The sequence below is a fragment of the Parambassis ranga genome, chromosome 9 (genome assembly GCF_900634625.1).
Source record: "Parambassis ranga chromosome 9, fParRan2.1, whole genome shotgun sequence".
Taxonomy (NCBI): Eukaryota; Metazoa; Chordata; class Actinopteri; family Ambassidae; genus Parambassis; species Parambassis ranga.
In genome coordinates, this window is record NC_041030.1 from 18904190 (window position 1) to 18917928 (window position 13739).

General features: G+C 42.7%; 2 protein-coding genes across 2 annotated transcripts; both read left to right on the top strand.

The window, feature by feature from the left end:
- Window positions 1-583: 583 nt before the first annotated feature.
- LOC114441271 (zinc-binding protein A33-like) lies at window positions 584-2889 on the top strand. The gene has a single exon (XM_028414089.1). It carries the CDS (start codon window positions 707-709, stop codon window positions 2132-2134), a length of 1428 nt encoding a protein of 475 aa, XP_028269890.1. The 5' UTR covers window positions 584-706; the 3' UTR covers window positions 2135-2889.
- On the top strand, window positions 584-11129 carry LOC114441201 (tripartite motif-containing protein 35-like). Its single transcript, XM_028414005.1, has 4 exons — window positions 584-647; window positions 3297-4591; window positions 7163-7246; window positions 9702-11129. Exons 2-4 carry the CDS (start codon window positions 3356-3358, stop codon window positions 11127-11129), a joined length of 2748 nt encoding a protein of 915 aa, XP_028269806.1. The 5' UTR covers window positions 584-647; window positions 3297-3355.
- Window positions 11130-13739: the final 2610 nt, after the last annotated feature.

Sequence of the window (13739 nt, forward strand, 5' to 3'; positions counted from 1 at the left end):
TGTATTATTCAGTACAACCACAGTTGATACAGATGATGTCGGGGTCATTTACATCATTAAGGAGGTCGAACTTGAACTTGGTGGTGGTGACACTAAAGTCACATGACCATGGTGTAGTTCCTATAAGATTAGCTTCTTAATCACTTATTAAAGTGGTGTTCATTGGTGAAGATTTATTTTTAGCTGAACAAAACCTGCAGCTTCTGTGTATGTTCTGCAATGATGCTAACTTCTGAGCTCCATCCATCACATGAGGAAACAAAACCAGGTTTGAACTGATCAGTGATCTATCTTCACACAAAGGCTTCCAACAACAGCTCAAGAGCTTAATGTTTATTACTTCAGAAGATTTTTGAAACTTTGAATGAATGAATAAAAGAGAGAGAGAAGAACAGATTCATGTCTAAATACTCATTTTTATGTTTATTTATGTTTTTTATTTTCTGCCTGTGTAAGATACAGCAAAATACAAGTTTGACAGCATCTTGATAGCATCACCTAGTGGTCCCAAATAACATGACAACATTTCCTGCTGGTAACATCACGTGACTGAGGAAAAACAAAGTGAAAGTAAAATTCACACTGCTGCATAGAGCAAGACGCCATTAAAGGGTGTGAGATCTCTGCTGAAAATATATGTGCGGAAGATTCTACTGACAAAATTAAAGAGGCGGTAACACTGGTGAGTTTGTTATTTAACTAACAAATGGCTGAGAAACTTCTTGAAAACTACCTGAGCTGCCATGTTTGCTCAGAGACTTTCAAAGATCCTGTGAGTCTGAGCTGCAGCCACAACTTCTGTTCAAGCTGCCTGCAGAAATTCTGGAAACAAACTAAAAACAAAAACTGTCCCATCTGTAAAAGAAGATCATCAAAGGATTTTATACATGTTAATTTTGGACTGAAGGAACTGGCTGACTCATTCACTGGGAGACAGAAACCTGAATCATCAGAGGTGAAAAAGGAGGTGTTAATGGTGGTCTGTCATAAACACCAAGAAGAACCTAAACTGTTCTGTGAGGACGAGCAGAGAGCTGTGTGTCCTGTCTGTGAGTTTTCTCGGCACCAGACTCACAAAGTGGTTCCTGTAGAACAAGCAGTCAGAGACCTGAAGGAGCAGCTGAGATCTGACTTAAAGTCTCTGCAGGACAAGAGGGACAAATACAAACAAGTGGAGGACACATACAATAAAATGTCTCAACACGTCAAGAAGCAGCTGTTGTCCACAGAGACGCAGATCAGAGCAGAGTTCAACAAGCTCCACCAGTTCCTGAAAGAGGAAGAGGAGTCCAGACTGGCAGCTCTGAGGGAGGAAGAGGAGCAGAAGACGAAGACTCTGAGCAGAGAGATGAAGAGGATCCAGCAGCAGATGTCCTCTCTGTCAGACAGCATCTCTGCTGTTGAAGAAGAGCTGCACAAACAGCAGGTGTCATTCCTCAGCAGTTATAAAGACACTCAGAGCAGAGCCAGAGCCCAGAGCTCACTGTCAGATCCACAGCTGGTCTCAGGAGCACTGATAGATGTGGCCAAACACCTGGGCAACCTGTCCTTCAGAGTCTGGGAGAAGATGAAGGACAAGGTCCACTTCAGTCCTGTCATTCTGGACCCAAACACTGCACACAGAAGACTCTATCTGTCTGATGATCTGACCAGTGTGAGACGTGAAGACACATGGCAGAAACTTCCTGATAATCCAGAGAGAAACACTGAATATGCTAATGTTTTAGGCTCTGAGGGCTTCAGCTCAGGGAAACACAGCTGGGAGGTGGAGGTGGGAGATCATCCAGTCTGGGCTGTGGGTTTAGCTAAAGAGTCAGTTTACAGTAGGGGGGAGTGTCTTGCTTCTGCAAAATATGGAATCTGGTGTTTATTGTATATTGATGGAGAATACACTGATGTTGATGGTAAGACTGTCACAGTTCAGAAGAGTCTCCAGAGGATCAGAGTCCAGCTGGACTATGACAGGGGGGAGGTGTCCTTCTACTCTGAAGACATGACTCACATCTGCACTCACAGAGACACTTTCACTGAGAAACTCCTCCCATATTTTAGTGTTGGAGACTTTGCTGGTTCAACAACCACTGATATCAAAGTGTGTCAGTCTGAGGTTTCTCTGAGATTTTCAGATAAGTGATGATTGTAGGAGCTATTTTTGCCAATTTGCTTATTTGAATTTGGTTATTTTTTGGGTTAGTTTTGGGTATTAATTAACATGTTTATTTATTGTAAATTTGTTATTGATTAGTTTACTTTGTTTAATTATTATTGTTATTTAGCGTCACTAGGGGGCACCAAGGTTATTTAGGTAGGCACTAGACACAGGTAGACCAGCATGCACCTGGGTGGGCAAATGGTTTTTTACCAGCACAGGAGAGACAGCAGGGAAAAAAGTTTGTCTGGTTGTCTGCCTGAACATGGACAAAATAAACCTGCCATCAAAATGATTTTAAGAATGGACATTGAGTTTTTCCTACCTGCGTAAACCAAATACCCACGGTGCACAGAAGTGACTGTTTGATGTTTGATTAAGTTGATCGTTTTGTTTAGTTAAAGTTTCAAATACTTTTGGACAAATAGTCACTACAATGATAAATTCACTTTTCACACTCTGAGCTCCTCATCATCAGTCTTTACAAACAAATCATTCAGAGTCTTCTTTCTTTGTTTCTTTGTTCCTTCTTGTACTTCCTGTTTTATTTTGGTAATCACACACACCAGGTGTATTTGGTCCATGTTTTCTCTTTTGAGATGATCCTCTTCTTAACAGTTAAAAAAACAAGATGACGATTTAAAGTGTTTCAGCCTTTTACAAATCAAAGCTACTCATTTCAGTCAGACGGTGATGTAAAGCCGACCAGGTGACTGATACAGGGATGGATAAGTGTCAACACAGAGGGAGACGGTGCAGCCTGTACAGACAGTGTGAATCTGTTGTTAATCTGCACATTGGTATGAAAACATTAAACTGTTTGACTGTAGCAAGGCTCCTTCATTTGAAATGATTCATAGAATAACAATAAACAGATATCCAAATGAAATTCAAACCATATAGTTTCTTTTTCATCACACCCCAGCACCACACAGAACAGCGCCCCCCTGAGAGGCACTAAAGTATTAACCCATCCGGTGTGAGAGGCCCAGAGTCTGGATTTTTATGTGACAAACACATGAACATGGTTTTTGGCTTTTGGTTTGCAGGATATTACAGTCTGACTGGAAACACGAGGTTGGTGTGTGTTTGTCGCCATCTGCTGGTGACCAGCTGCACGTACCAGAACCAGACAAAGTGAAAGAAGATTCTACTGACAAAATTAAAGACACGGTAACACTGGTGAGTTTGTTACTTTACTAACAAATGGCTGAGAGACTTTTTGAAAACTACCTGAGCTGCCATGTGTGCTCAGAGACTTTCAAAGATCCTGTGAGTCTGAGCTGCAGCCACAACTTCTGTTCAAGCTGCCTGCAGAAATTCTGGGAACAAACTAAAAACAAAAACTGTCCCATCTGTAAAAGGAAATCATCAAAGGAAGAACCAATAGTGAACTTTGGACTGAAGGAACTGGCTGACTCCTTTGCTGGGAGACAGAAATCTGAATCATCAGAGAAGAAAAAGGAGGTGTTAATGATGGTCTGTGATAAACACCAAGAAGAACCTAAACTGTTCTGTGAGGACGAGCAGAGAGCTGTGTGTCCTGTCTGTGAGTTTTCTCGGCACCAGACTCACAAAGTGGTTCCTGTAGAACAAGCAGTCAGAGACCTGAAGGAGCAGCTGAGATCTGACTTAAAGTCTCTGCAGGACAAGAGGGACAAATACAAACAAGTGGAGGACACATACAATGAAATGTCTCAACACGTCAAGAAGCAGCTGTTGTCCACAGAGACGCAGATCAGAGCAGAGTTCAACAAGCTCCACCAGTTCCTGAAAGAGGAAGAGGAGTCCAGACTGGCAGCTCTGAGGGAGGAAGAGGAGCAGAAGAGGAAGACTATGAGCAGAGAGATGAAGAGGATTCAGCAGCAGATGTCCTCTCTGTCAGACAGCATCTCTGCTGTTGAAGAAGAGCTGCAGAAACAGCAGGTGTCATTCCTCAGCAGTTATAAAGACACTCAGAGCAGAGCCAGAGCCCAGAGCTCACTGTCAGATCCACAGCTGGTCTCAGGAGCACTGATAGATGTGGCCAAACACCTGGGCAACCTGTCCTTCAGAGTCTGGGAGAAGATGAAGGACAAGGTCCACTTCAGTCCTGTCATTCTGGACCCAAACACTGCTAACCGATGGCTCTATCTGTCTGACGATCTGACCAGTGTGAGACGTGGAGACACATGGCAGAAACTTCCTGATAATCCAGAGAGATACAGTGAATATGCTAATGTTTTAGGCTCTGAGGGCTTCAGCTCAGGGAAACACAGCTGGGTGGTGGAGGTGGGAGATCATCCTGACTGGATTGTGGGTTTAGCTAAAGAGTCAGTTGACAAGGACGCAAAGTTTTCCTCACCAAAGTATGGAATCTGGTGTTTATGGCACAGAGATGGAAAATACACTAATGGTGATGGTAAGAATCTAACAGTGCAGAAGAGTCTCCAGAGGATCAGAGTCCAGCTGGACTATGACAGGGGGGAGGTGTCCTTCTACAACTCTGAAGACATGACTCACATCTACACTCACAGAGACACTTTCACTAAGAAACTCCTCCCATATTTTAACATTGGACCGTCTGCTGGTTCAACAACTACTGATATCAAAGTGTGTCAGTCTGAGATTTCTCTGAGATGTTCAGAGATGTGATGATAAATTCACTTTTTTACACTCTGAGCTCCTCATCATCAGTCTTTACAAACAAATCTTCATTCTGAGTCTTCTTTCTTTGTTTCTTTGTTCCTTCTTGTACTTCCTGTGTTATTTTGGTAATCTGTGTCTCATCACCCACACCAGGTGTGTTTAGTCCATGTGTTCTGTTTTGAGTTGATCCTCTTCTTAACAGTTAACAAAGAGAAGATGAGGATTTAAAGTGTTTCAGCCTTTTACAAATCAAAGCTGCTCATTTCAGTCAGACGGTGATGTAAAGCCGACCAGGTGACTGATACAGGGATGGATAAGTGTCAACACAGAGGGAGGCGGTGCAGCCTGTACAGACAGTGTGAATCTGTTGTTAATCTGCACATTGGTATGAAAACATTAAACTGTTTGACTGTAGCAAGGCTCCTTCATTTGAAATGATTCATAGAATAACAATAAACACTTGGCTTCCTTTACCTAATGTCTGTGGTGTTTAATGTGTGAAATCAGGTCTGTGATTATAACACAAGGTCATGAGACATTTGTGTATTATTCAGTACAACCACAGTTGATACAGATGATGTCGGGGTCATTTACATCATTAAGGGGGTCGAACTTGAACTTGGTGGTGGTGACACTAAAGTCACATGACCATGGTGTAGTTCCTATAAGATTAGCTTCTTAATCACTTATTAAAGTGGTGTTCATTGGTGAAGATTTATTTTTAGCTGAACAAAACCTGCAGCTTCTGTGTATGTTCTGCAATGATGCTAACTTCTGAGCTCCATCCATCACATGAGGAAACAAAACCAGGTTTGAACTGATCAGTGATCTATCTTCACACAAAGGCTTCCAACAACAGCTCAAGAGCTTAATGTTTATTACTTCAGAAGATTTTTGAAACTTTGGATAAATGAATAAAAGAGAGAGAGAAGAACAGAAGAACTCATTTTTATGTTTTTTATTTTGTGTCTTTGTGTAAGATACAGCAAAATACATGTTTGATAGCATCTCTTAGCATCACCTAGTGGTCACAAATAACATGACAACATTTCCTGCTGGTAACATCACGTGACTGAGGAAAAACAAAGTGAAAGTAAATTTCACACTGGGCTCAATGGTATAGCAGGGTTGTCCCGTAACCGGAAGGTTGGTGGTTCGATCCCAACTCCTCCCTAGTAACGGTTTCAATTATTATTATTATTATTAAAGGAGTGTCCTGTCTCTTTGGGGTGGAGGTGAACAGCCGAGTCTTGTCCTGAGGAGGTGGCTCTCCTGTGCTGAGCCATTCTTCTGTGGAGAAATTGTTTAGTTTTATGTTCTGACCTAAAATGCAATATTTATTCTTAAACTGTAATTGTTTGGCTGTTGATTTTCAGCTCTGCTCTGTTAAAAGTTGACAGTAGCATAGCCATAAGCAAAGGCAGGCCCCTTTCACTTCATGTATCAAACCATGTTTCCCCACTCAGCGACGCACACCCACTGAAAAGCAGACCCTGGTGATTGGAGCCAGTTCTGTTAATTGATTTGTGGCGACATCGACCTTTGACATAGACGTTGACTCTGACAGTCTTAAGACAGCCTTTAACTCACTTTTAGACTTAAACTTAAACTTAAGTAGTAATCACACCCTTCATCTTATTCTCACCTATGGCCTAGAAATGGAGCACCTGCTAGTTTTCCCTCAGAACCCTCTCCTATGTGACCACTCCTTAATAACATTTGAATGTACCCTTTCTGATTTTACATGCAAAAAAGCACTACTACAGCAGATTTCTATCTAATTATACTCTAACCAAATTTAGGGAAACAATCCCTTCACTACTCCCTATAGCGCTGTGTATCAGTAAAACAGAAGGTAGTGACCTAAAATTTGCTCCTACAGAGACAAGACTGTCTTATTCTCAACAACAATGCAGCCACATTACAAACAGTTCTAGAGAGTGTTCAGAGACTGTGAACTTGTCTCCTTTTTTCACATTCAGCTCACACAGAAATGCAACAACTACTATGGACTTCATCCAATGGCAGTTTCATGCAAATGAGCTCCACCCATCACATGAGGAAACAAAACCAGAAGGTTTGAACTGATCAGAACTGAAACAGTGAAACCGTGAAGAAGGATCTGAAGCTGTATTCTAATACATCTGGAAAGCAGCAGAAATGGCAGAGAGGTTGATTATAAGTTTCCTGAGCTGCCATGTGTGTTCGGAGACTTTTAGGGATCCTGTGACTCTGAGCTGCAGCCACAACTTCTGTTTAAACTGCCTGCAGAAATTCTGGGAACAAACTAAAAACGAAATCTGTCCCATCTGTAAAAAAAGAGCATCAAAGGAAGATCCATCTATTAACCTTTCTCTGAAAGAGCTGTCTGACTCCTTTGCTCAGAGGAAGAGAAGAAGTTCAGGTCAGACGGAGAAGAAAAGAAGGAAGAAAGTGAAGCCAGAAGTGAGGAAGAAGACGGACGACGTGGTATGTAGAACTCATCAAGCAGTGCCTTACTGGTTCTGTGAGGACGAGCAGAGAGCTGTGTGTCCTGTCTGTGAGTTTTCTCTGCACCAGACTCACAAAGTGGTTCCTGTAGAACAAGCAGTCAGAGACCTGAAGGAGCAGCTGAGATCTGACTTAAAGTCTCTGCAGGACAAGAGGGACAAATACAAACAAGTGGAGGACACATACAATGAAATGTCTCAACACGTCAAGAAGCAGCTGTTGTCCACAGAGACGCAGATCAGAGCAGAGTTCAACAAGCTCCACCAGTTCCTGAAAGAGGAAGAGGAGTCCAGACTGGCAGCTCTGAGGGAGGAAGAGGAGCAGAAGAGGAAGACTCTGAGCAGAGAGATGAAGAGGATTCAGCAGCAGATGTCCTCTCTGTCAGACGGCATCTCTGCTGTTGAAGAAGAGCTGCAGAAACAGCAGGTGTCATTCCTCAGCAGTTATAAAGACACTCAGAGCAGAGCCAGAGCCCAGAGCTCACTGTCAGATCCACAGCTGGTCTCAGGAGCACTGATAGATGTGGCCAAACACCTGGGCAACCTGTCCTTCAGAGTCTGGGAGAAGATGAAGGACAAGGTCCACTTCAGTCCTGTCATTCTGGACCCAAACACTGCTAACGGATGGCTCTATCTGTCTGACGATCTGACCAGTGTGAGACGTGAAGACACATGGCAGAAACTTCCTGATAATCCAGAGAGAAACACTGAATATGCTAATGTTTTAGGCTCTGAGGGCTTCAGCTCAGGGAAACACAGCTGGGAGGTGGAGGTGGGAGATCATCCAGTCTGGGCTGTGGGTTTAGCTAAAGAGTCAGTTTACAGTAGGGGGGAGTGTCTTGCTTCTGCAAAATATGGAATCTGGTGTTTATTGTATATTGATGGAGAATACACTGATGTTGATGGTAAGACTGTCACAGTTCAGAAGAGTCTCCAGAGGATCAGAGTCCAGCTGGACTATGACAGGGGGGAGGTGTCCTTCTACTCTGAAGACATGACTCACATCTGCACTCACAGAGACACTTTCACTGAGAAACTCCTCCCATATTTTAGTGTTGGAGACTTTGCTGGTTCAACAACCACTGATATCAAAGTGTGTCAGTCTGAGGTTTCTCTGAGATGTTCAGATATGTGATGATTGTAGGAGCTATTTTTGCCAATTTGTTTATTTGAATAATTTCTTTATTTTTGGGTTAGTTTTGGGTATTAATTAACATGTTTATTTATTGTAAATTTGTTATTGATTAGTTTACTTTGTTTAATTATTATTGTTATTTAGCGTCACTAGGGGGCACCAAGGTTATTTAGGTAGGCACTAGACACAGGTAGACCAGCATGCACTTGGGTGGGCAAATGGTTTTTTACCAGCACAGGAGAGACAGCAGGGAAAAAAGTTTGTCTGGTTGTCTGCCTGAACATGGACAAAATAAACCTGCCATCAAAATGATTTTAAGAATGGACATTGAGTTTTTCCTACCTGCGTAAACCAAATACCCACGGTGCACAGAAGTGACTGTTTGATGTTTGATTAAGTTGATCGTTTTTGTTTAGTTAAAGTTTCAAATACTTTTGGACAAATAGTCACTACAATGATAAATTCACTTTTTACACTCTGAGCTCCTCATCATCAGTCTTTACAAACAAATCATTCAGAGTCTTCTTTCTTTGTTTCTTTGTTCCTTCTTGTACTTCCTGTTTTATTTTGGTAATCACACACACCAGGTGTATTTGGTCCATGTTTTCTCTTTTGAGATGATCCTCTTCTTAACAGTTAAAAAAACAAGATGACGATTTAAAGTGTTTCAGCCTTTTACAAATCAAAGCTGCTCATTTTAGTCAGACGGTGATGTAAAGCCGACCAGGTGACTGATACAGGGATGGATAAGTGTCAACACAGAGGGAGACGGTGCAGCCTGTACAGACAGTGATGTGAATCTGTTGTTAATCTGCACATTGGTATGAAAACATTAAACTGTTTGACTGTAGCAAGGCTCCTTCATTTGAAATGATTCATAGAATAACAATAAACAGATATCCAAATGAAATTCAAACCATATAGTTTCTTTTTCATCACACCCCAGCACCACACAGAACAGCGCCCCCCTGAGAGGCACTAAAGTATTAACCCATCCGGTGTGAGAGGCCCAGAGTCTGGATTTCTATGTGACCAATACATGAACATGGTTTTTGGCTTTTGGTTTGCAGGATATTACAGTCTGACTGGAAACACGAGGTTGGTGTGTGTTTGTCGCCATCTGCTGGTGACCAGCTGCACGTACCAGAACCAGACAAAGTGAAAGTAAAATTCACACTGCTGCATAGAGCAAGACGCCACTAAAGGGTGTAAAATCTCTGCTGAAAATATATGTGCGGAAGATTCTACTGACAAAATTAAAGACACGGTAACACTGGTGAGTTTGTTACTTTACTAACAAATGGCTGAGAGACTTTTTGAAAACTACCTGAGCTGCCATGTGTGCTCAGAGACTTTCAAAGATCCTGTGAGTCTGAGCTGCAGCCACAACTTCTGTTCAAGCTGCCTGCAGAAATTCTGGGAACAAACTAAAAACAAAAACTGTCCCATCTGTAAAAGAAAATCATCAAAGGAAAATCCACCACTGAACTTTGGACTGAAGGAACTGGCTGACTCCTTTGCTGGGAGACAGAAATCTGAATCATCAGAGAAGAAAAAGGAGGTGTTAATGATGGTCTGTGATAAACACCAAGAAGAACCTAAACTGTTCTGTGAGGACGAGCAGAGAGCTGTGTGTACCGTCTGTGAGTTTTCTCTGCACCAGACTCACAAAGTGGTTCCTGTAGAACAAGCAGTCAGAGACCTGAAGGAGCAGCTGAGATCTGACTTAAAGTCTCTGCAGGACAAGAGGGACAAATACAAACAAGTGGAGGACACATACAATGAAATGTCTCAACACGTCAAGAAGCAGCTGTTGTCCACAGAGACGCAGATCAGAGCAGAGTTCAACAAGCTCCACCAGTTCCTGAAAGAGGAAGAGGAGTCCAGACTGGCAGCTCTGAGGGAGGAAGAGGAGCAGAAGGGGAAGACTCTGAGCAGAGAGATGAAGAGGATTCAGCAGCAGATGTCCTCTCTGTCAGACGGCATCTCTGCTGTTGAAGAAGAGCTGCAGAAACAGCAGGTGTCATTCCTCAGCAGTTATAAAGACACTCAGAGCAGAGCCAGAGCCCAGAGCTCACTGTCAGATCCACAGCTGGTCTCAGGAGCACTGATAGATGTGGCCAAACACCTGGGCAACCTGTCCTTCAGAGTCTGGGAGAAGATGAAGGACAAGGTCCACTTCAGTCCTGTCATTCTGGACCCAAACACTGCTAACAGGTGGCTCTATCTGTCTGATGATCTGACCAGTGTGAGACGTGGAGACACAGAGCAGAAACTTCCTGATAATCCAGAGAGACACACTGAATATCCTATTGTTTTAGGCTCTGAGGGCTTCAGCTCAGGGAAACACAGCTGGGAGGTGGAGGTGGGAGATCATCCTGACTGGAATGTGGGTTTAGCTAAAGAGTCAGCTGACAAGAATGCAGCGTTTGCTTTACCAAAATATGGAATCTGGTGTTTAGGGTATGATGATGCAGAATACATTGATGTTGTGGGTGAGACTGTCACAGTTCAGAAGAGTCTCCAGAGGATCAGAGTCCAGCTGGACTATGACAAGGGGGAGGTGTCCTTCTACAACTCTGAAGACATGACTCACATCTGCACTCACAGAGACACTTTCACTGAGAAACTCCTCCCATATTTTAACATTGGAGAGTCTGCTGGTTCAACAACCACTGATATCAAAGTGTGTCAGTCTGAGGTTTCTCTGAGATGTTCAGATACATGATGATAAAGTTAAGGTTTATCCTCAGGTCATCATCAGACCTAAAAACTGTGTTCAACTTTTGGTTAAAATAATCACTTCATTTGCTCATTAGCCTGGTTAGCAGGAGATGACTTGTAAATAATTTATTAGACAAACATGCTGAGTGTGTGCAGGTAGTTCAGCAGTGTGTGGTGCTGCACAGTTGTGCACTGATTCTACTTGTTGTAGTCAGACCACACTGTAAAGTAGAACATATTTACTGAAACAAAGACTGAGAGGATTTCAGTCTGTTCATCATTCTGATCCTGATGTTCTTGGATCTTTGGATGATTCCAGTTTTGGATCTGTTTCTTTGTTCTGAGTGTTTTTGTGTCATTTCATTGATGTTGAGTGCTTCATTCTCACAGTGCTCCTGTAAACTGACGTGAACATTCTTCTTGAATAAACTTTACTTTGAAACATCCTCTGCTTCACATGACGTGTAATTAAATCATCAGAATGGTTTGTGTCAGTAAAGGAGATGTAGTATATAAAGGATGTTTCCGGGGTCTTTCACTGACAAATCACCACATAAAACACAAACCATTCAACACAATGATGTCTCCAGCTGTTAGTTTAGATCAGGTAAATGTAACATTTGTCGTCAGTTAACTTTTGCTTTTGTAAAGTCGGTAAACACAGAAATATATTCACTATTAGCAGTTAGCAGTGAAGTCTTGTAGAGACAGCCTGACTGAAGGAGCACTGAGAGTTTGTAGATGACTGAAGTCTTCTTTCTCTGAATATTTATTGTTTCAACACAACAGCAGGACTGTGTGACAGAGGTTTGTTCACAGTCTGATCATTCCTAACGCTCAACATCACATCTCTGCTTTCTGACACCTTTATACATCACTGCTGGCTGCACAGGGTGATGAAGAGCAGTAAGTCTTCACAGTTTGTTCTTCTGTTTCTGCAGCCTGAACACTTTACTGTATGTAATGAGACAAATGACCAAAACAGAGACGTCTCACTGAGAGCTTCTAGAACATTTCCTGACCTGACGAGAGTCAAGTGTGTTTCACTGACGGGGAAAGCTGCTGGACAAAATGGGTCCAACCAGTACATATAATTAGTAGGGATGTCCCGATCAGGTTTTTTTGCCCTCGAGTCCGAGTCTGAGTCATTTGATTTTGAGTATCTGCCGATACCGAGTCCCAATCCGATACTTTCTGTAAAGGCACTCATTGCGGCAAAACCCGTGTGTGTGTAGGCCTGTCACGATAACAGATTTTGCTGGGCGATTAATTGCCAAGAGAAATTATTGCGATAAGCGATAATATTGTCAAATCAATGTTCAACTAACATAATGATAATGACATATAATGCAAGTACACCCTTTCAAAGATCAATAAACTTTAATTTCTAAAGAACATTTAACAATGGAAAGGCCCTCAATTATCAACACTATTATTATTGTTATTATTAATGATATTAATATTATTATTATGAGTAGTGGTAGGCCTATTACCATGGCTTATCTGAGCATAGTCAATGGAGTTAAGTCAAACCAACTAGCACGTCATGAGCAACAGAGAGCCAAACAACACGCACTCTACCTGCTGCTGGGAGTGGGCTCACCTGTGCGCACATGTGTTTGTGTGCGCACGCCTTTGCGTGTGTAGATGCGCATCAGCGAATTTTAAAAACGCCACCATGTAGACAGAAACACATAAAATAGCAGAGATGGCACAAGAGGACTGGGCAAGAGGACTAGACTGGGTGGCGCTGCCGCGAGTGCCGCCAGTAAGAAGGCAGAGAACACTCGTACAACGCGGACTCTCTCTGATGGCACGTTATTCATAAGCATGTTTAGTCTTGTGGTGAATTGTGTCGAAGTGTTGAACCGGTGTTGTGCAGCTTTACAGCTCTCTGTGTTGCTGTAACCAGCGTCCAAGCCCTGCAGCACTGTGACGCACCGTGGCGACGCAGACAGCGAGCTGACTGTGGTTTGCTCAGAACATCCCGTAAACGTCACACAATGAGTTCAAAAAATAAGAACTACCTGTTGGTTTGACACATTTTAAGACAGAAACCGCGGGACATATTAAATCTGACGGCCGGACTTTGCACACTTTATACCCTACGACGCACCGGAGTGACGCCTTTTGTCATCCAGCCTCTTTGGTAGCGAGAGGGAGAGAGAGAGAGAGAGAGGAAAACAAACAAGCGTGCAAATGTAATTTATCGTGGCCGAAAAACTTATCGAGCCCATTTAAAGTTATCGTGCAAATAATTGATTTATTGTTTAGCGACAGGCCTGTGTGTGTGTGTGCCGCCACACTGGGAGATTTCACACACGCAGCACATCGAGGTCTCGAACCAGGACCTGTCGCACCAAAAGCAGCTGTCATACCCCTGCACAGAAGGCGTTAACTTTGAGAGCCCTAATAAGTATATATCCGAGTCCTGATCGGGAGGTAATGTCCGATTCCGATCGAGTCTGAAATCACGTAATCGGGCCCGATTTCCGATCATGTGATCGGATCGGGACATCCCTAATAATTAGCATCTAAATGTTAAAGACCAGTGACTCATTTAAGGACAACAATGTGCAGATTTCTTCCAGAGATATTTTGATGCAGTCCTGAC